General features: G+C 35.0%; 4 protein-coding genes across 7 annotated transcripts; 2 read left to right on the top strand and 2 right to left on the bottom strand.

Annotated features, from left to right (window-relative positions):
* Positions 1 to 4,605: 4,605 nt before the first annotated feature.
* Positions 4,606 to 6,279, bottom strand: LOC109186853 (gibberellin 3-beta-dioxygenase 2-like). Its single transcript, XM_019337022.1, has 2 exons — positions 5,840 to 6,279; positions 4,606 to 5,257 (listed from the first exon to the last, which is right to left on the bottom strand). The coding sequence occupies exons 1-2, from the start codon at positions 6,277 to 6,279 to the stop codon at positions 4,606 to 4,608; spliced, it is 1,092 nt and encodes a 363-aa protein (XP_019192567.1).
* A 4,701-nt stretch (positions 6,280 to 10,980) lies between these two features.
* Positions 10,981 to 11,853, bottom strand: LOC109186211. The gene is made up of 2 exons (XM_019336143.1): positions 11,644 to 11,853; positions 10,981 to 11,568 (listed from the first exon to the last, which is right to left on the bottom strand). The coding sequence occupies exons 1-2, from the start codon at positions 11,851 to 11,853 to the stop codon at positions 10,981 to 10,983; spliced, it is 798 nt and encodes a 265-aa protein (XP_019191688.1).
* Positions 11,854 to 19,170: 7,317 nt separating this feature from the next.
* Positions 19,171 to 21,241, top strand: LOC109186124. Its single transcript, XM_019336034.1, has 5 exons — positions 19,171 to 19,589; positions 20,061 to 20,203; positions 20,303 to 20,403; positions 20,750 to 20,823; positions 20,942 to 21,241. Exons 1-5 carry the CDS (start codon positions 19,412 to 19,414, stop codon positions 21,055 to 21,057), a joined length of 612 nt encoding a protein of 203 aa, XP_019191579.1. The 5' UTR covers positions 19,171 to 19,411; the 3' UTR covers positions 21,058 to 21,241.
* On the top strand, positions 21,154 to 25,762 carry LOC109186122 (putative receptor-like protein kinase At4g00960). Of its 4 annotated transcripts, none has more exons than XM_019336033.1 (9): positions 21,154 to 21,198; positions 22,474 to 22,594; positions 22,780 to 23,472; positions 23,557 to 23,670; positions 23,744 to 23,973; positions 24,423 to 24,630; positions 24,742 to 24,976; positions 25,057 to 25,207; positions 25,351 to 25,761. In XM_019336033.1, the coding sequence occupies exons 3-9, from the start codon at positions 22,782 to 22,784 to the stop codon at positions 25,654 to 25,656; spliced, it is 1,935 nt and encodes a 644-aa protein (XP_019191578.1). In that variant the 5' UTR covers positions 21,154 to 21,198; positions 22,474 to 22,594; positions 22,780 to 22,781; the 3' UTR covers positions 25,657 to 25,761. The 4 variants fall into 4 exon arrangements, with proteins under 4 accessions (XP_019191578.1, XP_019191576.1, XP_019191577.1 ...); XM_019336031.1 differs by lacking the exon at positions 21,154 to 21,198 and adding exons at positions 21,648 to 21,747; positions 21,778 to 21,804 and having other exon boundaries at positions 22,474 to 23,472; positions 25,351 to 25,762; XM_019336030.1 differs by lacking the exon at positions 21,154 to 21,198 and having other exon boundaries at positions 21,900 to 23,472; positions 25,351 to 25,762.
* Positions 25,763 to 26,919: the final 1,157 nt, after the last annotated feature.

Genomic DNA, 26,919 nt, shown 5'->3' with positions numbered 1-26,919 from the left:
ATCAAGTGGCAAATGAAAGAGCATCATGAGAAAAGTAGGGTAATTACACTACCACCCTCAAATGCGTGCTGCCGCCGCAAAAGTCATAGAGGACAACAAGAAAGGAGTAGGTTTCAAAATGAAATGGACTATGGGAGATATCGTCGTCGTTGAGGAAACTCTCAGGAAAAAAAAAAAAAAAAAACCTATTGTAAGGCTCTTGTAATTTTTTTTTTTTTTTATGATATGTTAAATTCAATATTGTGTTTTTTTTTTTTAATTCAATCGTTATGAATTTAATTCGAATTACTATGATTTATTTATTGAATTCAAAATATTATAAAATATTTTGTTATTAATACATTTACTTTATTATTAACTTAACAATATTATAAATTATTATATTAAATTATGTCATATACGCCACATATATGTCAAATAATTATTATTATATTAAATTAACAATATTGATATACGTCACATTACATAAGTCTAGAAAAATACATATGCTTCAAAGTTTTATACGACTTTAAAGAAAAAGTGGCAACTTTTAAAGTAAGAGTAAGAGCAAAAGCTTTCAAAAAAAGTGAGAACAAAAACGATAGCGTGACATTCTTGTCCATGTCATTGTTTTTGTCGGCAAACCAAGCTATGCCTCGAAAGGGGGGCTATTTCTTTTTTCCCCAAATGAAGAAACTTGTCAAATTTTTCGAATAGGAAGAGCAGACAAAATAAAAATAAAGTTCATGAATACCAAAAACAAGAGTAATCATGGGGCCAATATTTAAACTCGACTAAAACTTAAACCCACAATCTTTTATATGAAAAGTAAGTTGGTGACATTAGACCACAAGTTCCTTGGCGTAATTCAACCAATTAAATAGTGCCACATTAGGAAGGAAACTATGTGAAAAAAATTTCTAGGGGTGAATAACATTACTATTTAAGAAACTATATCTTTTAATAAAGTGATTTTTTACTCTCATCTTAGTAAAATATTTTAGTTTTGAAATTTGAAATTGATTTCCTTTTACAATTTTGTCTAGTTATAATTAAAATTTTAATATATAAATAGAATAAATTTTATTATGTAAATTTTAATATATAAATAGAATAAATGCTGCCTCACGAAAAGGGAAAGGGGTTGTTTCAAGCCTTTTGTCTGATAAGGAACTAGAAGTCCCTAAACAGAGCCATATACCTAGAGCGGAAGTCAAGAAACCCGGAAACATCCAAGGTATCTCCAAGCCTATAATGAATGGAACAAATATGGGAATTGAATTGCAAAGCAGAAATAGGATATCCATCAAGATAATAGATAATGTTAGCAATAGAAGCAGGAATGATGAGAAGAATTGGCAAAATGTGTTAAGATTTTACCTGCAGTGCCTCCCTTGTGGATATATTGGATCCATAGTTGCATTTCTGATACCTCTCCAGTGTCTTGAGCATTTATGCTGAACAAAGATGAAGAAATCACAGTGAAAAGGATGTTCAAAAGAAGAAGATGAAGAAGAAATTAAGGACAATAATAAATTTCAAAAAGTAATTTTTGCAAGATTCTCATCCTTGTGTTTATAACAACCAAGAAAAATTGTTACCTTTTACATGATTTTTCTTCATCTTTTGAAGAAAAGATAAAAGAGGAGTGGGAATTTGAGAGAATTAGAATTAAAATTAAAAGTTGAAGAGATTTACTAAAGGAACCTGAAGACTATTCAAGTTACTGGACATAATACTGCTTGTATCCAAATTAAAAAAGCAAAGATGAGATTAGTCATATATCATGAACTGACTTCAAAAGTGATGGTTGATGATCTAGTAGAGAGAGATTGAGAGAGAGAGAGATCTCAAAGGACCTTTGGAAGGAACCATGATCCCAATTCCAAAAAAGCAAAACCCTAGTTTTAGATGATGGTTTAAGGCCACAAATCCAAAGCTAATTTCAGTCTAAATTTTGCAGCACTGTATTGAAGGAACATCTATCTTTCTCATCTCAAATTGTGTACTAAAAAAGGGAATTTTTTTGCAGATTTCAAGAAGCCAGCTGCTTGCTGTAATAGCTCAAAGGTGGGGGAGAGATCTGAGTTTGAAGATTTCACAAATGCTTCTTGAATGAACTAAAAAGCAAACAAAATTAGTAGACCTTAAGATTAGGGTTCTAGACAAGCAAAGAAAGAGCAGAAAGGTGAAGACTTGATCCAAGGATTGAGAAAAACCACATATATAAACAAGAAGCTAGGGAGAAACTGATGATGGAATTGGACCTAAGGAATGTTTAATGCCAAAACCAATATGTAATTACAAATATGTAAACTCTAATCTTCAGTTCATCATACTCGCCTTCAAGCATGCCAAAACCAATATGCAATTACAAATACGTAAACCCTAATTGCAGTGCGTGTGTAAATTGTAATGCACGTGCGATGCACAATCCAACCGGTTAGCTAGTTGAACACATAGCAATATAAACCCATTTCTTTACCTCAACTCTCCCGTTGTGGCCATGTGGGACTCATGTCAAAAGTAACAAGTGCAGAGAGAAAATGAACCAAACACACAAAGACTGTTTTAAAATAATATTATTTGATTTTAAAAAATAAATTTTATTATACTTTTTTTATTTTAAATAAAATAATTAATTATATAAAATGGTTAATTATACAATTCTATCTCATTTTTCGAAAATGAACCAAACACACAAAAAAAAAAAAAAAAGATAGTCATTGCCAGGGCGGTGTGTTTCTCACCAAAAAAAATAAAATAAAATTTTAAACTTTCTTTTTTCTTTTTCTTTCCTAATTTTTCTCTTTTGTTAATTGATTTTGAATTTGAATGATTGAATTTAGTGTATTGCTACTTTGCTACTTCAAGTTACTTCGATTGAAAACTTATAACAAATTGTGATTAAGTTAAGACTTAAGTATTTTGTATTTTATATTTTTTGTATTTGTGTAATACTTTTAACTTATTTGTGGGGTTTTAAAAAGAAATTGTTAAATGCCTAATTTTTTTATTTTAGTTAATATTTGTATGTAATATTATTTTAATAGTTTTGAATAATATTAAATTTTACATTCTAAAAGTTAAAAAGTGGATTAACAGGTTCACACATTTGCCTTTTTTTTTTTTTTTTTTTTTGAATGCTACTAGCTCTATTACATTGTAGTATCTGTTCATATACTTTCTCAACCTACTGAAACACAAAGAGCTAATAACGCCTCCACTGAGGCTTGAACTCACAACCTTCCTAATGGAAGTCCAACCCGGGTACCATTGGACCACATAGTCCCGGTTCACACATTTGCCTACTTGTTCATCAAATTGTAAGTTGAGTTTGTAAATCTCCAAACCATTTAAAAAATGGATCGTCCCGTCCTAACCCATTTTTACTATCCCATCATGGGTACGGTCCACACAGCTGTGTAGACCACAGTCTAAAATAGCATCGTTTTGATGTTAAAAAATTCATTGCTCCGTGTACATGTCAGAATAATAAACATTTTGCGGTAAGATAATGTATTGTATGATTTAAAATAATGTACTTTTATGTGTTAGAAAATGTACATTATATGTGTTTTAGAATAATAATGAAATTTCTGAGGTAAGATAATGTATTTTATGAGTTAGTATAATATAATTTATGTGTTAGAATAATGTATTTTATGAGTTAGAATAATGTATAATGTACTTTGTGTGTTAGAATAATGAAATTTTTTGGGTAAGATAATACATTTTATAAGTTAGAATAATGTAATTTATGTGTTAGAATAATGTATTTTATGAGTTAGAATAATGTAATTTATGTGTTTTTTGGACCATGGTTCACACAACAGTATGATTAGAGTAACCTCATATGGGTCGAATTGGCACGTATTGATACCTAAAGGGTTGGCTCAACTAAATTTGCTCAAAAGTCAATGAAATTATATTGTGGTCAATGGACTGCGAATAAATGTTCATTTTTAGTATATTGAATGTTCATTTTTAATATACGGAAAGTTCAATTTGTTATAGTATAAATAAAAATAAACGTTTTCAATAAATAAATAAACATTTAGGACACAAAAAATTAATTGACTTTCAATATACTAAAAATTGAACATTCGATATACTAAAAATTAACCTTATGTTAATGGTCCACCTTATAAGTTTAATTTTACCGTGGTTTAGGGTATAATGATTGCAAAATTAACAAACATGCATAGGACAAGTAACATGAAACAATGTCACTCTAAATCATCACTCGAGCAAAATGTAAAGCTTTGATGAGAACCAAATATTGTGCTATGATGTAGTATATTGTATTGAGAAACATAATAGGGTTAATGCTAGCTCGGTTATCCAAATATATTAGCACCATCATGTTTAGTCTTAATCTTATTTCAAAAGTTAAGTAGAATCTAACCAAACCCGACAACACATGACGAACAAAACAACAAGAGACTTTATAGTCATTACACAACCATGACGAACAAAACAACAAGAGACTTTATAGTCATTACACAACCATGACGAACAAATAACGAACTAGAATCAAACTAAACCGGACAACCAAACAACAAACTAGCATCCCTAGCTAATAAATGGGCCACAACATTAGCAGAACGCTTAACAAACAAATTTCTACACTTTTAAAGCTTCCACATTGTCACCAAGTGATGCCTCATTACCAGTCGTTTGGGCATTGTCTTTTTCAATGACGACTGAATTATTGAAACGAACCGCCTCCAAGGCCTTGTCAAAGTGCACACCCTTAATCTCACGGTACTCCTTCCATGATATGGGGCGATACATGGAAAAATCACCGTCGTTGATCAATTTAAGTGGCGATGAAATATTGACATCAATCTTTGGGCCGAAGAAAAAGGGGATGGAGATGCGGTGATGGGCCTCACTCACAATGGCCCGATGTGTCACGCTTTTGAACCGTCCATTAGAGGTTATTTGCAACAGGTCGCTGACGTTGACGACAATTGCATCAGAAATGGGCTCGACGTCGACCCAATTGTGATTGGGCCCAATCACTTGGAGGCCTCTATCGGTGTTGCTTTGGTATAGTAAAGTTATAAGAGATGAGTCTATGTGGGCGACCATGCCCAATGCGCGGGTTGGGTCTGGACATTTCGGGTACGAGTTCAAATGTAGGAATGCTTCGGTGCTTTTGGGGTTAAACCATTCCACATCTTCATCAGATAAGCCCAATGATTTGAATATTAAAGAAGTTATCTTTACAGCCAGGCCCATCAATTTTTCTTGGTAATTGTCAATCGCAGTGCTGAAACAAACAAAGCAGCAATGTATATATCATCGTTTCAACAAATATAAAATAAAAAAAAAATGATTACGCTTTATATTCATCTTGTTGAGCATATTTACCAGATAAACAATCGATTATGATTCACATGTTACTTATAACCTATCAAAAAATAATCAATCAATTTTTTATTGATCTTTAGTTGTATATGACCCTATAATCAGAATAAATATTTTAAAAAATACCTAAATAAAAAATTAAGGTAATTAATTTAATATAATGACACCCAAAGCAAAGCATCAATATGATCAAAAAAAATTAAAACAAAAATCGAAAAGTACTAATTCAAACTTAAATTAGATTATTAATGAGATGGAATGATATCCTTTTTAATTAAGGAATAAGATTTTTAATTGAACGGATAATCAAATCCGTAATTGTGTTTTAAAAAGTTGTAAATGGAACACTAATTATGATTTTGATCACATTCCTAATGTATAAATCCATTAATCAAACACACTATTAACATATTTTGTAAAGAATTATGAGTATTTAAAAATTTAAAAAAAAAAAAAAAAAAAAAAAAAACCGCATGATGAATACCAGAAAGGGGAGTAATCTTGAGGCCAAACCCGGCGTATAATCTCCACAGGCGATCCCGACATGGTGAATCCTTCCATCCACATGAGACTGTTAAAAACGCGTGAAATGGGGATGATGCCGTAGCCAGTGGGGCTGCCCGGCGAGCGCAAAGTGAGGAGCTTCTGCTCCCTCGGCAATGCAAAGAACCGGCGAGCCTGATTCTCAATTTCGGCAAAAAGCGCCACTGGAACCCCGTGGTTGATCACCTGAAAAACACCCCAGTTTTCACAAGCCATTTTTATTTTCTCGACGGCTTGCAGGTCCTCAAGATCGATCAAGGGAACAGATTCGTCGCTTGAAGAAGAGTTGATGCAAGGGGAGTCAACCCAAGTGTGGGTATCGGGAACTTGGTCGGCGTTTTTGAAATCCATGGGGACGAGATGATCTAGCTCTCTGTTCATGGTTACGTTGAAAGCAGTGAAGAGAAAAGTTGGAGGTGCTATTGTATTGTTGCAGTTCTTTTTTCTCAAAATGAAGAAACTTCTCAAATTATATATTGTTCCGCGTACTAGATTTCTCTCATTTTAGTTACATTCTTAAATTTCATTTCATTATTTCCCAATAAAGATAATTCTTTCCGTTACGTTTTTAAAATTTGTTTTCCAAAAAAAAAGATAATTCTTTCCGTTGCGTTCTTAAATTTTATTTTTTAAATAAAAATATTTCTTTCCATTACGTATTTACGTTCTTAAATTTTATTTTTCAAATAAGGATAATTCTTTCCGTTATGTTCTTAAATTTCATTTTCCAAATAAATAAAGATATTTATTTCCATTACATACTTAGTTTTGTTTGTCAAATAAAGATATTTATTTCCATTACACATTCTTAAATTTTTTGAAGGTCAACCAATGGGTTGTATTCATAGATAAGCTGAAATAGCGTCAGGTGAGATAGTATCCCAATACATAGCTGTGTCATACTGGAAAGCTGTAGTAGCTAAACTATGTGCTAAAATATTCTGCGATCTAGGTAAAAAATTAACTCGACAATAATTAATAGTTGCTAAATAATTCCTGCATTCATCAATTGCATAGCCAACATACGATCGTGTGAGCAGCTGTGGCGACGCGCGTTAAGTAATTCTGCAGTACCTGGCAATCTGTATAAAGCTCTATATTTTGCTCTCCACGCTCGTGTAGCCAAGATAGAGCCTCTTTAAAAGCATATGCCTCGGCCATGAGTGGGGAAAAACAATGTGGCAAAGGTGCGGAGTACGCTGAGACAAATCGACCACCCGGTTCCAATATTACCACACCTACTGTTGCTGTGTTGTCCGTGTGATGATATCCAGCATCGATATAACACTTGGATGGTGGCGGTTGCGTCGGAGCGTGGGTGATCGCGGCAGTGTGGTGTGCATTGGTTCCGGCTTCGTGAGCAGTGGGGTGCGCTAAGGCGCTGGCAGTCACGGGGCTCGGGTTTCCTCCTTGCACATGAACCCGACGCCATGCAGCAATATCGGCCAGGGCCGTGGCGAGCACTCGTCGTGGTCTGGGCAAACATGCATCCCAAACCGCACCATTCCGAGCTCTCCATATATGATAAATAATTGCAGCTGCGTAGGCAATACCATCAGAATCTAGAATATTTAATATTTCACTAAACCATTCATAAAAAATATTTGTCACAATATTTGTAGATGGAAGGTTAGATAGTGCCCAAATGGTCTTTGTGTAATCACACGAAACCAATGCATGCATAATATCTTCATTTGCAACTCCACACATGGCACACACCGGATCAATCTCCACTCTTCTTATAAGCAAGTTTTGGGTAGTAGTGAGAATATCACTCAAAGCCCTCCATAGTAAGATTTTCCACTTGGGTGGTATTTTTTGTTTCCACAATGTGAGCCACTTCATAAATCCCACATTAGCCATATTCTCATAGTTCCCCATCATACACCTATACCCATGTTTAACCGTATAATTGCCCTTGGGGTCCCCATGCCAATACCACATATCATCATAGGCTGGGGAGACCGGTATTTTTAAAATCCTACTCACATCCCCGGGGTCAAAAATATCAGTAAGTAAATCATAATCCCAAGTGCCTGTATCTTGGCTAATTAAATTGATTACCCTGGCATTACTCAGTTGGGGTGGCATTTCTGTTTGGATCATAGGGTCATCTTCATCCTGCAACCACGGGTGTCCCCACACTTAGGTAGAATCTCCATTCCCAATTCGTTTTCTGACCCCACTACAAATTAAACCCTTTGCTGCCATAATGCTCCTCCAACAGTGACTTGGATTGTTCCCAAGAATCGCATCAGTAAAAGGTTGGTTGGGATAATATCTTGCCTTATAAACTTTTGAGACCAAAGAATCTGTATTGGTCAATAGTCTCCAAGCTTGCTTTCCCAACAATGCCACATTGAAAGCTCTTAGGTCTTTAAAACCCAATCCACCATACTTCTTTGGAATACATAACCTATCCCAGGCTTTCCAATGGATTCTCTGGTCAGTCCCTGAGCCCCACCAATACCTATTCATCAACCGCTCAATAGCCATACAGATATTAGCAGGCAACAAGAATACACTCATTGAGAAGGTAGGCGTAGCCTGAGCCACACTTTTCAATAAGATTTCTTTTCCCGCCTGTGATAAAAGTTTCTTGTTCCAAGATCCTATTCTCTGTCTGATCTTGTCCTCTATATAAGCAAATGCCGCTTTCTTATTTCTTCCAATGAATGATGGCAGTCCAAGATACTTCCCAAAGTTAGGAGCCTGAACCACACCCAATACTTGCGCCACATTTTCCTTTACCTCCTCTGTTGTATTCTTACTATAACATATACTGGACTTATGATAATTAACAACTTGCCCAGACAGACTTTCATATAGAGCCAGACATCCTTTAACTTCATTTGCCTCCTGCACAGTTGCTTTAAAAAATAATAAGCTATCATCAGCAAAGAACAGATGTGAGATAGGCGGAGCACCTCTCGCTACCCTACATCCATGTATCAAACCCCTTCCTTGTGCTTGTTGTAGCAATATAGAGAGTCCTTCAGCACAAATTATAAAAAGATACGGAGATAAATGGATCACCCTGTCTTAAACCCCTGGTTGGTATTAGTGATTCACTCCGTGCCCCGTTCACCAGAAAATTATAGGATACCGTCGTAACACACATCATAATTAGATCAATCCACCTATCATTAAATCTGAGGGCTATCATCATACCTTTCAAAAAAGGTCATTCCATTCGATCATAGGCTTTCGCCATATCTAATTTTAAGGCACTCCAACCAACCATTCCACATTGTTTCCTGTTCAAATAATGGCCTACCTCTGAGGCAATCAAAATATTATCCGTTATTAACCTGCCTGGTATAAAAGCACTCTGGGATTCAGATATGATACTATTCATTAGGGGTTTCATCCTCCGGGTTATCATTTTGGCCATAATTCTATAAATCACATTACTAAGGGCAATTGGTCTCAAATCAGTGACCCGTTCAGGAACATCCTTCTTAGGAATTAAGACAACATCAGTATTATTCAAACCAGGTGGCAATGAGCCTGCATTCAGACAACCTACAATAAAAGTCGAAATATCACCCCCCACAATATCCCAAAAATTCTGGTAAAAACCCGGGTTCATCCCATCCGGCCCTGGTGCCTTATCAGGATACATTTCAAATAGAGCATCTTTCACCTCACCAACCTCAAAGGGCCGTACCAACAACTCATTCTGTGCCTGAGTGACTCGTGGCGTAATATTGTTATAGATCAGATCACCGCTCATGGGATTACTAGTTGTAAAAATGTGTTTAAAATAATCCAGAACCACACCCGTCATATCATCCCCTTCCATCCATTCACCACGACTATCAATAATTTTAATTAAAGTATTCTTATTCCTTCGGTTCGAGGCATACCTGTGATAAAATTTCGTGTTGGCATCAGCATCCTTGAGCCAGTGCTGCTTGGCCCTCTGCTTCCAGTATGCATCCTCCTGCATCTCCACTCGGCATAGGTCCGTTTCCAGGCGGTTATACTCATCCAGGGATGCATGATCAGTACATCCCTTAAGTTGATCTTGTCTCTTCCGGAGCTTCTCAATCTTTTCCCCGAACTTATGGTAACGGTCTCCCCCCCATCGGGTTAACCGGTTCCCATAGTGTGCAATACAACCTTGTGTTCCCCTATCCCTTCCTTCCTCCCATAATTCAGCAACTACCGCTCTACATCCCTCATCATAGAGCCATGCCATCTCAAAACGAAATCTTCGGCCCCCACCCCTCCTATTCCCATATTGTCGAATCCCCATGAAAATAGCTGAGTGATCTGACCGTCTAGTCCATTGATTTGCAACCGTGACCCCATTTACAATATCCCTCCAGCGGTTAGTGACTAGTACCTTATCAAGTTTTTCCTGAATCCATCCAGGAGTGCCTTTGCCCGTTTGCCATGTGAACTGATTACCACTCATTGGTAGTTGTGCCAAACCACACTGATCAATAGTCTCTCCAAAGCCGCGTAAGAGCCTGTTCGGGTGTGGATTTCCACCCTTCTTCTCATACTGATATAGGAGATCATTAAAGTCGCCAATCACAACCCAGGGTAGGTTAGATTGTGTTGCCAACTGTTTCAATAGATCCCATGACTCAGTCCTCCGTGTTCGTTCCGGATAGCCATAATAACAAGTCATTCTCCAATTTGGAAAGCCACTTATACCAACCTCCACATCAATGTGCGTTTTCGAGTAACCCAGTAATCTTGCAGTATTATTCTTCTTCCATAGCAATGCTAAACCACCACTACGGCCAGTATTATTAACATAAAAAAGACCCTCGTAACCAATCTTAACACGAACACGTTCTGCATGTATTCGTGCCACTTTCGTTTCCATCAAAAACACAAAATCAGGCTTCTTCTTGGACACCATGTCCACAACTGCACGAACTGTCCGTGGATTGCCCAAGCCACGACAGTTCCAACTCAGAGTACTCATTGTTGTGGGCGGGTCTGGGAACCAGAGCCCGCCTGATGCAAGTTTTTTGAGCTATCTGCCATGTTAATATCTGTATCAGTCAATTGTCTATTATCCTGCCTGCGACGCTTAGCCAACGCCGTTACCCCCTCCTCCTCCTACTCCGTTCGGCCCTGCTCCTCTACTGCCGGATTTTCCGGTGCCTCGCCCACGGGTTCCAGGCGGATCGGTGGATCATCCGCATTTAGCAACCAGGGCTCACCGACTAGCCGTGGTCCTCGTGTCTGACCAGCCCGCATCCATACACCATACGGATACTGCTCAGGAGTCATAGTCGAATTTCTAGCTTTCAAACAGAACTTTTCCGAATGCCCCAAAAGTCCACAGAAAAAGCAAAAGGTATGTAGTCTCTCGTATTTGAAATTCACCCATCCCCAAGACTTGTCACGGTGAATCAATTTCATCCTTCTCTTCAGGGGTTTGTCCACAGGCATACAAACCCTAATTCGGTAGAAAGCTTTGAGAGGCCCTTTCATCTGTCTTTCATCAATCTTTAAGAATTTCCCCAGAAAGTTCCCTGGCTGTTCAAGGACCGGTACCGTATTATAACCAACTGGCAGATTGTACACATGCACCCATAAATCCACAGTATCCAATACCATATCCTCCGGCAACTGACCATCCTTCACCTCCTTACACAGCAGCGTACAATTCTCAAAGGACCACGGTCCCTCTTCCATAACCCTCTGTACATCCGTTATGTGATGGAATACAAATTGAAAAAGGTTCGGTTGGAGTTCCGTGATATGCACACCACTTACCGGTTTCCATGCCGATGCCATAACCTGTCGCATATACTCAACTTTGATCAAACATTGAGTCAGGAACCGTCCGACTAACATCCATGATTCCGCCACCGTCGCTGCGCCATCGTCGACCGCCGGCGCTTCCACACCGGCGTCCTCGTCTTCAAAAACAATCTCCGCCCATCGGTCCGATAATCCAGCGATCGTTGCTTCAGACGCAGCCATGCATGCAGCTGTTGGAGGCCGTCGTCCGAACTATTTTTACGTTGAACAGTCATCGAACTGCTTCGGTTCACCACGGCGAGAAAAGCAAAACCCTAATTACGGGAGAGAATTAGAGAGAATCCCTGACAGAGAGGGAGAGAGTCACACATTCTTAAATTTTGTTTGTCAAATAAAGATATTTCTTTCCATTACGTTCTCATTCTTAAATTTTGCAATGCTTCTTATCATTCTTAATTTTTCTGCTACTAAATTTCCTCCCTGACACAGTGACACCCTCCCATACGGAGGAAAAATTCTTTAAGAAACTATCTTTTAAAGAAATGATTTTTTCCCCTCATCTTAGTAAAAAATTTTAGTATTGAAATTAGAAATTGATTTCCTTTTACAATTTATTCTAATTATAATTAAAATTTTAATATATAGATAGAATAAATTTTATTACGTAAATTTTATAAATTGTCAAATTATTATTATTATTATTATTAATATATATATATATATATATATATATATATATATATATATATATATTTGAATGTTACTGACTCTAGCACATTGTAGTATCTGTTCAAACATATTTTGTCAACCTAATGAAGCACATAGAGTCAACAATATTTCATATCATAACCTTCCACATGGGTGAAGTCACTACATGTCATCTGAGCACAAAGTGCTTGGCAGCTACATATTGATTTAATTGTAAACAGGAAACGAAATTTCCTAATAAAAAAATAGATACAAAAACAACATCGTTTTTGGGCAGGACACATAATACATTGTGCATCTTGGTGCACGATATAATTTGTCCAAAAAAAATATGTGCGGTGAATTTAATTGAATGGGTGAGGCCTTAAACTTGTTGAGGAAAGAATAGAAACTGTCACATTATATAAATGGGCGTGGTGTTCAATTGGGCTTTTCTCTTTGGTCCATTAGGATTTCCCAAACAGATTATGTTATTCAAATCAATTTTTATATTTAAACTAGTTTTTTACGCGCTTTGCGCAAATGGATAATGCCCAATAATTATTTTAAAATAAATATTTTAAAGTATATCAATGCAATATTATATAGGAGATGTTTATGCATATGTAAATAAATGTTGAATTTGTTTATTTAAATCGGTAATTTAAAGTATATACATTGAAGATAATATATATATGAGAGATTATAATAATTGTCATTAAAATAAATGTTTGTAACTTTGTAATAACTCTAGTCTAAATACTTAGTCTTAAAGCGATAGTCTAAACAAATACTATTAAATCCTCTAATCCCTTGTAATTCTCTTTTGGGTAGCATTGTCATTGTTTTCATCGTCAGTACATGACGTTTTTTTTTTTTTTTTGGTAGTGTGTCATGTGCCATTAGGTTACTGGTGGCATCATAGAGGGATTCATCATGCAATGAGATTATGGTGTAGGAAGCTTTAGATTTGCATTGATGCGTATACGACTGAGATTTTAGTTGTAATATGGACAATGATGTAAGAACAATTTTGTCCGATAAAAAAAATAATAGCATAATATTTGTAAATTAATGTACAATTATACCATTATAAAAAATATAAAAAATATTAATACCGTAATGACCTAAATCATTCCAATAATGCAAAAGCATAATTGAAATATTAAGTTTGTTCTAAATAATCAAAAGAAGATTAATTGAACACTAAAAAAAAAAAAAAAAAAAAAAAACTTAACCTATTTTTTTTTTTTTTTTGAAAATAAAATCAAGAAAATCAAATGATTTTTAAAGTTACTGATTTATAATCTTTGATGCTCAACTTTGAATGCTATGTATTTAGTTACCTAATTATTTGACCAAAGTTTATGTTAAATTTTATATTATATATATTTTTAATATATTTTAACATATTCATAATATATGTTTAACAATTATGCCAACTCTAATTGGGATGCGATTCGAAACTAAGACTTTTCTTATATAAATTAATGATAAGAATAATAAATAGTTAACGGAATATTCCGTTACTAAAGTTTATACTAACGGAATTTAGGGTTATTTTAGGGAAGAAAATAATATAACAGAGGATAAATAAGGAAAATCATTAAAAATTACTAAAATCAAAATAATATCTACCATTCATTTTAAGAAACAATAGTACCGACATTTTTTTGTTCCAGTTAAGGGCCTAACATTATTGGCTCTTATTATAATTGTAGATAATTGTAGATATCTGGTATACATACTTTCTAAACCTACTGGAACATAAAGAGTCAATACTCTACACTGAAGTTTAAACGTGAGACTTCTTATTTGAGAGGCCACAGCTATAACCATAAGACCTTTGACAAATTATCAAATAATTGTATTTGACAAGTGACAACATGTTTATAAGATATTTAAATTTAAATCAAACTTGATAAAATAATTGTATTGGACAAGTGACAACATGTTTATAAGATATTTAAATTTAAATCAAACTTGATAATTAAATATTGCCATATTGTACCCACATTCAAGGGAGGATCCAGTATCATTGCCCCTCCTCCCCGAACGCAACTCACCCCTTATATATATATATATATATATATATATATATATATATATATATATATGTTTGCATATAAGTAATTTATATAGATATAAATTATTTAAAGGTGAATTAGCTTTGACTGTAATAGAGTCGATAGTATTCAAAAAAAAAAAATGTATGTGTTGTAATTGAGGTCAAGATATCGAAGCCACTTTGCATGATTATTGATTTTTTTTTCTCATTTGTTTTAATCTTTCGCTCTTACTGGAGAATTTTTTTTGGCTCCGCCCCTGCCCACATTTGATCCACATTCATATATTTTAATTTGTACAGAACTCTCAGTGTAAACATGCAAATTTTTTCGTTTACACCAAAAATTGTTATTTATGGAATTAATTAAACCGGGGGTCCGGATTTATTAACCCAAATGAATAAATAAATGTAACAAGTATTGGATTAAAACGATAATAGGGGTACGAATATAGTCACGGGGACTGATATTGTATTAATTGACTATGTAACGCTATTACAGAGGTATGAAACGTGTAATAGCAAGGCAAGAAAGTGTCTAGAACAAAAGATAGAACATGCCTTTAACAAAACAATTACTAGGCTATCTATGCAAAGAAAATTTCACCTAATTACGGCTAAATTCGTGGAGCGCCACGGGACTAAATCCAAGCTCATGTGTTGGGCCGTGAGACTAAGTCAAGACCCATCATTCTGGGCCCGAAGGTAAGCTCCGAGCTTGAGACTCTTCTTGGACTGCTCGGGTTATACATTCCTGGCCCGGGTCTCTATTATTATTGGGTCATTTCCAATACAAAAGAAAAATAAAACTTTGTCAACATGGTTTGAATATGACCAATGACGTGTTATGTCTCTATCACACAAACATGATGGTGCTATATCATATTGTTTTGTTTGGAAATTGGAAGTCATTAATTCGTTCAACAATCCATAAAACGACATTGACTAAAAATTTGTGGTGTCTCCATTGTGGGCAACTAAATCGTGTTTTCAAAACAACTAAATCGTGTTTTCAAAACAACTAAATCGTGTTTTTAAAACAACTAAATCGTGTCATACGTGTGAGTACAATATTGTGCAAAACAAAACGCGTTCAGCCATCAGAAGGTTGATTGATTTTTGTTCCTCAATCTACGTTTTATTTCTTTTCTAATTTATTAAAATCGATTTCACTTACCAGATACGCAATCAGAAGGTCAGTCGTCGACATATTTGTTCTTACACTACTTTAATTTGAAACCAATTTCATCGTTATTTCATTTCTCTGTTTTTCATTTTTTTAATTTTTCAGCTTTTCATTTCTCTACTTTTCTAATTTTATTTTACAAATTTAATTTTTAAATAAAAAAATCAATATACAATTACAATTACTAAATGTGTAAAATTAAAGGTAACAAAAGTTTTTTTATTAAACATATTACGAAATAAATTACAATTACAACTATTTCAATTACGCAGAGGGTTATGGGGAGTTGGAGGGAACTAATGCTATATACGCGAAAGAGAAAAAGGAAAAGGAATACGCAAAGAGTAGGAGTTACAATAAACTAATTACATTTTTAGCGTTCGACTGACGTAAAGATTTGTTGGCCTCCCTTGGCCATGGCATGGTTGGCAGGGTGGCACGCCCCCCGGCGGGACATTGGCACCCCACCGCGGAGGGGGTGGTGGTGAAGGGGTATGGCGGCATGGGGTAAAGTAGCGATGAAGGCATGCGAAGGAGGCAACGTGTGTGCGTGGGAAGAAGGGAGGGAGAAGGGATGTGTGGATATACTTAGTATAGTAAAATAGGTAGTCTTTTATGCTATAAATAGTAAAATAGGTAGTCTTACCTCCTTCCTGGAGGCAAATTATTATGTGGACTCGGGGTCTAAAATACACAATTTATATACTAACACCTTGTTTGGTTTGCTGGAAAATATTTGAAGGAAAATGGAATTGAAACTCCATGAAAAATAAATTCTAAGAAAATAGATTCCATTGTTTGGTTGGTGGAAAAGAAATTACTGGGAATATGAATTCCATTGTTTGGTTGAGTTTTGAATGGTAAGGAATAATGTGTATAATGACAAATATAACCCTACACAACAATAATACTATAATAATAAGAGTAATTAATAAATAATGGTGAGGCTAAAATTGTAATATTGGTTTTCCATGGAAAACCTTTTCCATGAAAAACAAAATACCTAGGATGAGCTACGAATTTTTTTCCTCATTCTCAAGGAAAACTTTTTCCAATGAAAAATGTTTTCCATCCAACCAAACAACATAAAACATCATTTTCCTTCACTTTTAGGAAAACATTTTCCATGGAAAATGTTTTCCATCCAACCAAACACCCCCTAAAAGTTCACAATTTTGTAAAAGGAAAATTGTGAACATTAAGTATGTAATATACATTGTGTATGTAAATTGTGAATATTCAATATGTAATTTGTATATTTTGGATCCGGGTCCACCTTGCGGATCCATGGTATAATTATGAATCCTACTATATGTACTTTCAAATCTTACTTCCTCAAATTTATTTTCTGATGTGGCGGGTATTGATATGTTATTTTCTTCATGCAGACTCCTGTAAATGTGTGTACATCAAAATTTTAAGTGTGAAAGTTGAGAATAAGAGTACATATAATATTTTCCTATAACTATTGCCTCTTCGACATCACTATTTGATTGCTACTTATATTAGCTTGGTGGCTTTTGGTCTCTACTTTCTACGGATAACTAGGGTTCAACTGTCAGCATGCATGTACAGCCTGGCCATTGTGAGATACTTAGTACAGAGTAATAAATAAGACTTCATGTACCAAGTGGCTTGTAGTCCACTGGTATTCGATTGGCCCCTTGGTGAAGGCTTAGATAGTATATGTAGGTGTTCCCCTTTTTTTTTTCTAATAAAAAAAAAGACTTCATGTTCTACTTTTCTGAGTGAATTCCATTTTTGGTCCTACTGTTATAGGGGTGTTTTCAATTTTAGTCCACTTTAATTTTTTTTTTTGTCACTTTATAACCACTATTATTGAATGTGTTTCGCTTTTAGTCCCACCGTTAGTATTTCCATCAAGAGGCCGTGTAATCTAGGGGTATTTTGACATTTCTTCTCGTCCAGACTATGTTTGACTAAAGAAATGAGAACATTAAACTGAAAACCTAAGAAACCTCGTCGGCCCATGTTGGAACGAACGAAACAATGTAGCTTTGGCTTCCCATTCTCGTTGTTCGAAGAGCCATCTTCGAATATCGGAGGAGGAGGACGAAGCGCCTGGATTAAAAGAGAAGAGGCAAACATAAAATGACAAAATACCCTTTAATTTGATTATACGTCCTCTTGACGGAAATATTAAAAAGACATAAAAAGACAAAATACCCTGGATTATTATTATTCACTTTAATTTTCTTTCATCTTTATTTAATTATTTATGATGATTATGAAGTTCCTAAACCCTTGATGTTCCTTAACTCTGAAATGCACCAAATGGAGGGAAAAAATTTTCCCCTGAATTCTACTAACAATCCCCTTAATGGGGATGCTCTTAGAAACATAATATAATTATTGCAATATTAATTTTCAATTATGGATCAACAATTATTACTCAAATTAATTTTGTGAATTATTCTCTATTATAATAAACTCTTTTTTATTATTATTCACTTTTATTTTCTTTCATCTTTATTTAATTAATTATTTAAGATGATTATGAAGTTGAGAAGTTCCTAAACCCTTGATATTCCATAACTCTCAAATGTACCAAATGGAGGAAAAAAAATTTCAACTTAATCTGCTTTATTATATATAGAGATACTAGTTACCACATTTAAAAAATGTGAATTACTCTCATACTAGTAACCATTATTATTCAATTCAACTGCAATATAATAATCCACCATCATTACTATCACTTCCTACATGTGAGATAATCATTGCCACAATGAAACCACATCCAAGCCATAATAGAAATGCAACTTCCTATGACTTTCACTATTCTCCCAAAGCTTTGGCCCAATTTGGTAGAAATTTGACCTATAGGTCAATTTTGACTTATTTGACCATTATTAATTGTTTGATTTAGTTAAAATATCAATATAAATATTTGGTTAATTAGCTTTTTGCAACTTCAAAAGGCTAAAATTCAAAAAGTTACTCCAATCAACATTTTTAATTAGCTTTTTTAGAAAAGAAATTATACCAAACAACTATCAGCTAACAGTTAATTTACCAAACACTTTTCTACAAGCAGCTAATATTAGCAACTATTTATTCCATCTAATTAACACAATCAGCTAACAGCTAACAATCATTTTATCAACAAGCCTTTATCTTCATCAACTTAAGATTGTGTTTTTTTTGCTCTTGATCTGTTATTTTTTTATTTTTGTTTTTCAACTTCAAGTTTTAACATTCAAATTCATTGTCATTTTTGTCAAAATGCTTTAGTAGTCCTTTAGTGACCTTACACAATGTGCTTGAAAACATCTATATCAATCCACCTAAAAGCTTCATAGTAACTATTTGTCTAACAATCCAAAAATAATAATTTTGAATCACATCTCAACATATAATTTTCAAAAAAAAAATGTAAAAGTAATTATTATTTTTTATATATACATCTACTCGGTATCATGGACATTCTTGATATCATTTACTAGGATTTGCATAAGTTTAATCAAACCCGAATTTGAACCACCATATATTTATCGAACTAGTCCACTGGAGCTTGAACCAACCCGATTTCGAGCTATAATTCACTCATTTACAGCTATTAGATACAATCAATTGAATCTCTCTTAAGAATTTCCATTCACTTCAAATTGATTCTCTTTCCCGCTTCCCCACATTCCTTAATTCGCTCAAAGCCTTAAACCCACACTTGCATTTATTTATACAAATACATATCAGATCTCAAATTCCTTCGGATAAAACTTGGCAATTCCAGTGGCAGTTTTGTTCAAGAAACCTACGCTAGTCTTGCAGCTGTACGAGGAAAAGCCGAAACCCTAGGGTTCTTCGATTTAGTCTACAAAATGGGGGATGGGTTGAAGAATTTCGACGTAGAGAAGCTCATGTTGTGGAGCAACGACCTCGTTGAGGTCTTGAAGGATGGCGAAGATGTCAATTCTTTGAAGCAGCTATTGGAGCAATCTAACTCCCTTCAATCTCAGTGCAATACTGATTTTAACAACACCCAGAGGTCCATCGAAGGTAATTAGTAAATCTTCTCTCTTTTTTGGCTTTACTTGTATAAAGATACCGTTTTTATGTAGTTCAGTATTGTTAAATTCCAATTGTTACTTGAGATAACAAGTAATTTGTATGAAATGGATGAAATTAGATGCGCAGTTACTCTGGTTAATAATTCAATTTCTCACTTCCCTTTGGGAAGGGGCAAATAATTGAAACTTGGAGGGAAGAAGGGTCAATGGAGCTAATTTGTTGAAGCCGCTATTCGGGTGATGCTTATTAGAATGTAGAAATTTTCTACTTTCCTTTTCTGTTAGTGTTCATGGTTTTCGTAAAAAAATATCTTGCTTAATTTGAAGACTGTATATTTACTGGTTTGGCTGTGTAGTGAGTTTCATAGGTAAATTATTTTGATTTTGAGGATTTCAGCTTGCCAATTTGCTCTGATGTTAAAAATGTGTTGTGTTGATTTTTGTGCGTAATGTGCTTTAGATTATGAAAAGAAGGTAGATATGTGCAAACGTAAAACCCTGGAAGCAAAATCTGAAGCTTCAACTGATGCTGAAATAGAATCACTACAGAAAGATCTTGAAGAGGAGCTTCAAAGAGAGAGCCTGTTAAGAGAAGAGCTGAGATGAGTATTTTGACAGCCCTATGTTTGCTGGCTTTTGATATCTTAGAAACTTTTGTTTGTGTTATTGATCGGTGGTTTGTATATTTGTAATGTCATCACGGTTATTGCAGAAGAAATGAATGATTTAGAGCATCAAAGATTCTCCATTGAGGAACAAGGAAAATCCCTTAAGCAACTTGAGCGAGATGACTCAAGAGCAGAGTAAGCTCATCTCAATATATTTCAGCTATCAATATATCAGCCACATTGGTTTCTGCCTACTTTAAAAGTTTCATAAGTGTGATGTCATACGTAAAATTGCAAATTATATGAATAACGGGTTACTATGGATGCAATGCTTTATGATGCAAACCAATTGCTCTGCTATCACATGCACTTCTTTAGATTTATATATTATTCCAAATTGAATTTTTCATACTATGCAATAATCTGAAATAATGATTTTGATGTGAGATATCATATTTTATCTTTTGCCACTAATTGCTTGCAGAACCCACCCTCCTCTCCATTAAGTAATAATAATAACCCTTTTGTTCTGATTTTGCAGGATGAGGTTATCATTGTTTGCTTCAGTTACGAATATTATCCCAAGCTTGGATGATCAATCAAAAATATCGGGCTGTATCCTTATTGAAAAATTAATGTTTAATCTATTTTTCCTTTATTTCTTGCCATGTGGCTGTTCTCGTTAGAACTGTTCGCCATCTGCTGCAACTGGATAGTCCTTCACTCAACACAGATAAAGTTCAGAGAGATAAAAATGTGGTTGAAGATTTTGACTTTGACCCAAAAGATATGTCCGAGTTTGAAACTTGTAACCGCATTTGGAAGATGATTAACTTGGACACATTATAGTTTTGTGAGCACAATTCTGTCTAATGTTGTGTACATGTATGTTTAAGTTGCCAATACAGTTACGATTTCTTTTGCAATCTTGTGCGGTAGCTGTTCCTTTGTGATCCTTCTTGCACAAGTACAAAACAGCTCTATAACTTTGTATGAGTTTGGAATCTATTTTTCTTTATTTTTCTTTTGCAAATTTTTGAGTCACAGAATGTTGGCATTTATCCTTCTTCCCAAGAACATCCCAAATTTCTCATGATCATGGAGGCATAAAAGTGCCTGGATAGATACTAGATACTTTAGTTATGATGTGAGGAGCCTTTCATAATCAGAGAAACAATTAGGATTTTAAAAATTCCTTCTTTTCCCTTCCACCTGGTTGTTTTTGTGCAGTCAAAGGATTTCTAGACAGGAGAAGAACGCCGAAAAGAAATATGATATGGGAAATGGTTTAACAATTTAACCTCCCAATATCCAATCAAATGGAATCTCTTGTTGATCAAGAAAGTTTACCATTTTTTGACTTCTTTCACAGTAGTTTCACAATCAAAGTAGTATTGTTTGACCTTTCAATTAGATAATTCTGTTCACATTTATACTCATCATAACAATGGCTGCACAAATGAAAAGGAAATTATGGGAAGCTGATGCTTCAAAGGAAATTTCTTGAAGTCAGCCTTATTGAAAATAACAACAGGATGGAAAAACACAAAAAAAAAAAAAAAAAAAAAAAAAAAAAAAAAGGAGAGTTTTTAATTGGTAAACTTTTCCAAACTTCTGCATCTTAACCTTGACAACAAATTGTTCAACTTTTTTTTTTTTTTTTTAGTAAATTAGGAGGAGGTGTTGCTCTACTCATCAAACAATTCATTTTCTTTAGTTCTTTGTCAATGAACTCTTTTTTGTGTTTATTTGCTTTTTGTTTTTCCTTCATTTTATCTCTTTTCACATTCATACCATATTTCTGCCAAGAATGTCTGAGACCAAACATCCATCAGTGCTGTCAATTTTATGGTTTTCTGGATTGACACAAGAATACTTTTATTCTTTTGTTTTGTTTACTAAAAACCTGACATTTCAAGAATGGTAAAGCAAAATTCAAATTTAACAAAGCAATAAAATCGTTTAAAATCTCCGCTCTGACCTTTTCATTTATCTTTGGTGGCTTCTTTGCTGCTTTATATATTGCTGTTGTTCCTTGTACATACAACTATACAAGAGCCTTAACTTTTGTTTGCAGCAAAAACTTGTGGGCCCAGATGAGAACAAGAATATGTGTCCCCTCTGTTGTTTCTTGTCTGACATATTGTTGCAATTTTGTGTTCTTTTGTCATGCTTTTGACACCCTTAGAGAAGGCCAAACCTTGCAGAATGGTGAAACCTTAGTTTCTGCAAATGGAATCTTTGAATTAGGATTTTTTGGTACAGGTGATCCTGGAGGGAACCACTATTTGGGAACTTGGCTCAAGAAAGATGTTCATAAGAAGGCATTTTGGGTAGCGAACCGGGACAATCCAGTTTATGGCGAGACTGGAAATTTGACAATAAGGTATGATGGGAACCTGGTGATCTCTGATGTTAGGATTTATCCTAATATAGTAGTAAACTCTGAAATGTTGGCAACGGGTGGGAACACAAGGGCGACGCTTGTTGATTCTGGAAACTTTGTTCTTTATGAAGGGGAGAAGGTTCTATGGCAGAGTTTTGATTACCCCTCTGATACCTTTTTGCCAGGCATGAAGCTGGGATGGTTAGGCATCGATACAAACCAAACAAGAAAGTCATTTCTTTTATCATGGTTGACTCCTTCTGTTCCTGCCAGTGGCCCTTTTGCTTTAGGCCTTGATTCACACAACAAATCAATTTTCAAAGTTTGGCGTCGGAGCAGTATGTCTCAGGAGATCGGTTTCTGGGATGGTCACAGTTTCAGATTCTTCTTCCAGAGAGTATCAGACAGCTACAGCTTCACCTTTGTGTCAAACAAGAAGGAGATTTACCTTACATTTAACACGAACGAAGGGAAAAGCATGTCTTGGTTTGTTCTGACATCAAGCGGGGAAATCAATGAGTTTACGATGTTGGATGGAGGGGTGGAAATTGTGAATTACACCCTTTGCAACAACAGGGAGGCTCCTGAAACCAAAGGGTGTTTGGTTCCATTGCCAAACATGTGTGGTGGTAACAATAATTTCTCGGAGATCAAAGGCTCTATACCCGTCTCAATGGTTGTTTCTGGATCCACTGGTGTAGGTCCCAGCGACTGCGAAATGATGTGCCTAATCAACTGTTCTTGTTCCGCTTTTGCATCGTTTCAGGACGATGGAACTGGATGCCAGCTTTACTATGGTGACAAACAAGATCTGCTAAAAAGCATCGGTGGAGGCAACAGCATCCTTTATGTCCGAGGGGACGTTCCTAAAAGTTCAGGTGAGGCTAGCTTACTGTAAAAGACTTGATATTATAATGTTATTTTCTGTATTACTGATTAAATGTTCCACCCAACTCTCCTAGGGATTCAAAGGAAATGGAAATTGGCTATTATCATATCAACTTTGGTTGTTTTAGTACCACTAGTTCTCAGCTCAGTATGGTGTTATCTTGGATACAAAAAGGTCAACCATATAGGTAAATCCCTTTATATTTTATGCCATTTTTCATCGAATGAACATTATTTAGTCGACTTGATTGTGCGGAACAGGAATCACCAGGGAAGGAGATGACATAAGAGACAGTGCATCGCTGCTATTGTTTCAGTTTGGTACTAATGTAGCAGCAGTTGATACAGAAAATAGTGCAGATGCTGTTGAACAAGGCAAGTGGAATGGTTGTGAATTGCCTCTAGTGAGCTTTTCTTGCATTGTAGATGCCACTGGCAATTTCTCCGCAGAAAACAAGATTGGGGAAGGCGGTTTTGGTCCCGTGTACAAGGTACGTAGATTACAAACATCTCTGCTACGCTTAGAAGTGAAGGATGTGTTCCGTCTCAACTAAAAATCTAAGCTGATAGTTAGATTGCACATTTATGTTTATATATATATATATATATATATTATATGTTCAGCACGCCCCCTCACGTGTGTGAGCCAATTACTTTTTGATGGGCTCTAAGCGACACGTGGACCTTACTCTCTTTTTTATCTGGTGGCACAGAGATTTGAACCATGACCTCTTGCATGAGGTCAGCTCTATTACCAAATTGAAGAATATGCTTTGTCTCAACTAAAAGTCGAAACCGATAATTGGACTGTATAGTTATGTTTATATATTATATATGCTCAACACTTAGCTCCCCGTATTATCTTAGACCAGAGATTGGGTTTTTGTTTATGACTTATGAGCTCTTGCAAACAACTTGAAAGTTGAAACTATGATTTCAGGGTAAATTACTGGGACATGAGATTGCAGTGAAGAGGCTATCAAGACTGTCTGGACAAGGACTAGAGGAATTCAGAAATGAGGTTAGAGTAATTTCCATGCTGCAGCATAGCAATCTTGTGAGGCTTTTGGGATACTGCACTGAACAAGCGGAGAAGATAGTACTCTATGAGTACCTGCAAAACAGAAGTTTGGATTCAATTCTTTTCGGTTCGTGTTCATATTACATCGATCTGCTACATATTTATATGGTCTGGAACTCTGGAAATGCATTTTTTGTATAGTATCATAAGACCTTTTTGCTCACAACTTCTTCTGCAGATGAAACAAAGAGTGTGATGCTAGACTGGAGAAAGCGGCTGCACATAATCGAAGGGATTGCTCAAGGTCTCCTTTATCTTCACAAGTATTCCAGATTAAGAATTATCCATCGAGACTTGAAAACGAGCAACATATTATTAGATACTTATTTCAACCCGAAAATATCTGATTTTGGCATGGCAAGAATCGTTGATGAGAGCATTCCAACAAAAACCAAAAGGATTGCAGGAACATAGTAAGTAAACAATTTTTGATAGTTTTATTCTTCCTTAAACAATTTTTTTTACTGATAATCCTTAAATATGTTGGATATAGTGGCTATATGTCTCCCGAATATGCAGTGCACGGGCTATTCTCCACGAAATCTGATATATTTAGCTTCGGGGTTATTGTACTAGAGATCATTAGTGGGAAGAGGAACACCACATTTTACGAGGCCAATGGTTCTCTGAACTTGCTGGGATTTGTGAGTAAACCTATGATGTTTTCTCCTTGTTGAGCATATAATACATATATAAACATAAATGTGGAGTCCAACTATCAGCTTAGACTTTTAGTTGAGGTAGAGCATCACTTTCCTTAAAAACATGTTTTTAACGTTGCTTTCAGGCATGGGAAACCTGGAAAGAAGAGCGATGGGTGGAATTCATGGATCCAACATTGGCTGACTCATTCAATCTGGATGAGCTCAAGTTATGCCTTAATGTGGCTCTCCTATGCATCCAAGAAAAACCGAAAGACAGGCCAACAACGTCGGACGTGGTTTCGATGGTGAACAATGAAAGAGGTGGTCGTTTACCGGTACCGAAACGGCCTGCTTTCTCAACTCTAACGGAGTCATACGTTGAATCAAACCTGGAGGGGCAAAAGCCTTCTTGTAATGACATTACTTTCTCTGCAATTGAAGGGAGATAGAAGGGTCAGTTTATTACTTCTTTCTGATAGTTTGTCTGTATTAAGATGGAGCCATGGCTAATCATGTTTATGGATTTCAAGGTGGCTCGGCTCTCAACTTGAGAACTCTAATTAAGATGAGTCATGGAGACGTTTAATTGTACAGAATCTGCAATACAAATTCTTTTTATTTATTTTTTATTTTTTATATCTGATTTTTCTGCTATACACATATATACATGTATTTTTTTATGGCATAGAATGTGTTTGATTATCTCAAATATAATAATAAATAATATTAAATATATTAGTTACTCGCATGACAGCTGAGTTGGTCACATCTCAGTTGACCAAGGATCAAATTTTACCTGCAATAGTGTGGGGACAACCTCTTAAAATGAGGGTTTTTTTGAGAAGAATATATTTGTTAGTTGTCATTTGTCCCTCGAAAATGACATCCTTACCAATCATTCATCACAAATCTTGTGGTGGTGGTTTATTGATATGAAATTTGTAGTATTTACTTTTTAAAATTGCTTTTAGAGAAACTACAGCATTGTCATTTTTTTTTATCTTTTTTTTTTTTTTTAAACTTTTGACCAATCAATTAATTTGGAAATATTTTATCCCATACACTTTATTTCTGAACTCATTTTAATAACTAAGATACTCAATTTTTCATATTTAAAAATATGCATTGTGGTCGCCTATTATTCTATTAATTACGGAGTACTACATAATATGCACACTAACAAATACGGAGTAACAATGGTCAATGGAACTTAACTCCTTTACTAAAATAATAAATATTACATGTCATTGCATGTCTTTTTTTTTTTTTTTTTTTTTTAAATTTAATGTTGTTAAGTAAATATTTTATTACTTATTAATATTACATTTGATTTTGACCTGATAATCTGATATGTTTCACAAACAATGATTTATGAGACGATTTCACACAAATTTTTACCAAAATATAAATTCCCTTGCGTTACCAATTTATCAGTGGGCTAGGTCTATTACATCTCTGCAAAGAATTTGTTGAATGGATTAGGGATACACTAACGTTCATCAAGCCCATGTAGCCTATGTTCGCAAATTATGCTGTAGACTCGTGTCCACAATGTGTCCAAAACGATATCGTTTTTAAGAAAAATGTGATTTTTTAGTTAAAAAAATATTAATTTTGTCTCGCTGTTAACGACGTTATTCGTTTGTAGCATTATGAATGTACAGTTATAGAATTATGAATGTAAGTTATGGAATTTTGAACACAGAGCTCTG

The sequence above is a fragment of the Ipomoea nil genome, unplaced genomic scaffold (assembly GCF_001879475.1).
Source record: "Ipomoea nil cultivar Tokyo-kokei standard unplaced genomic scaffold, Asagao_1.1 scaffold1407, whole genome shotgun sequence".
Taxonomy (NCBI): Eukaryota; Viridiplantae; Streptophyta; class Magnoliopsida; order Solanales; family Convolvulaceae; genus Ipomoea; species Ipomoea nil.
The sequence above is the reverse complement of the archived record's forward strand: the minus strand, read 5'-3'. Positions and strand labels throughout refer to the sequence as shown.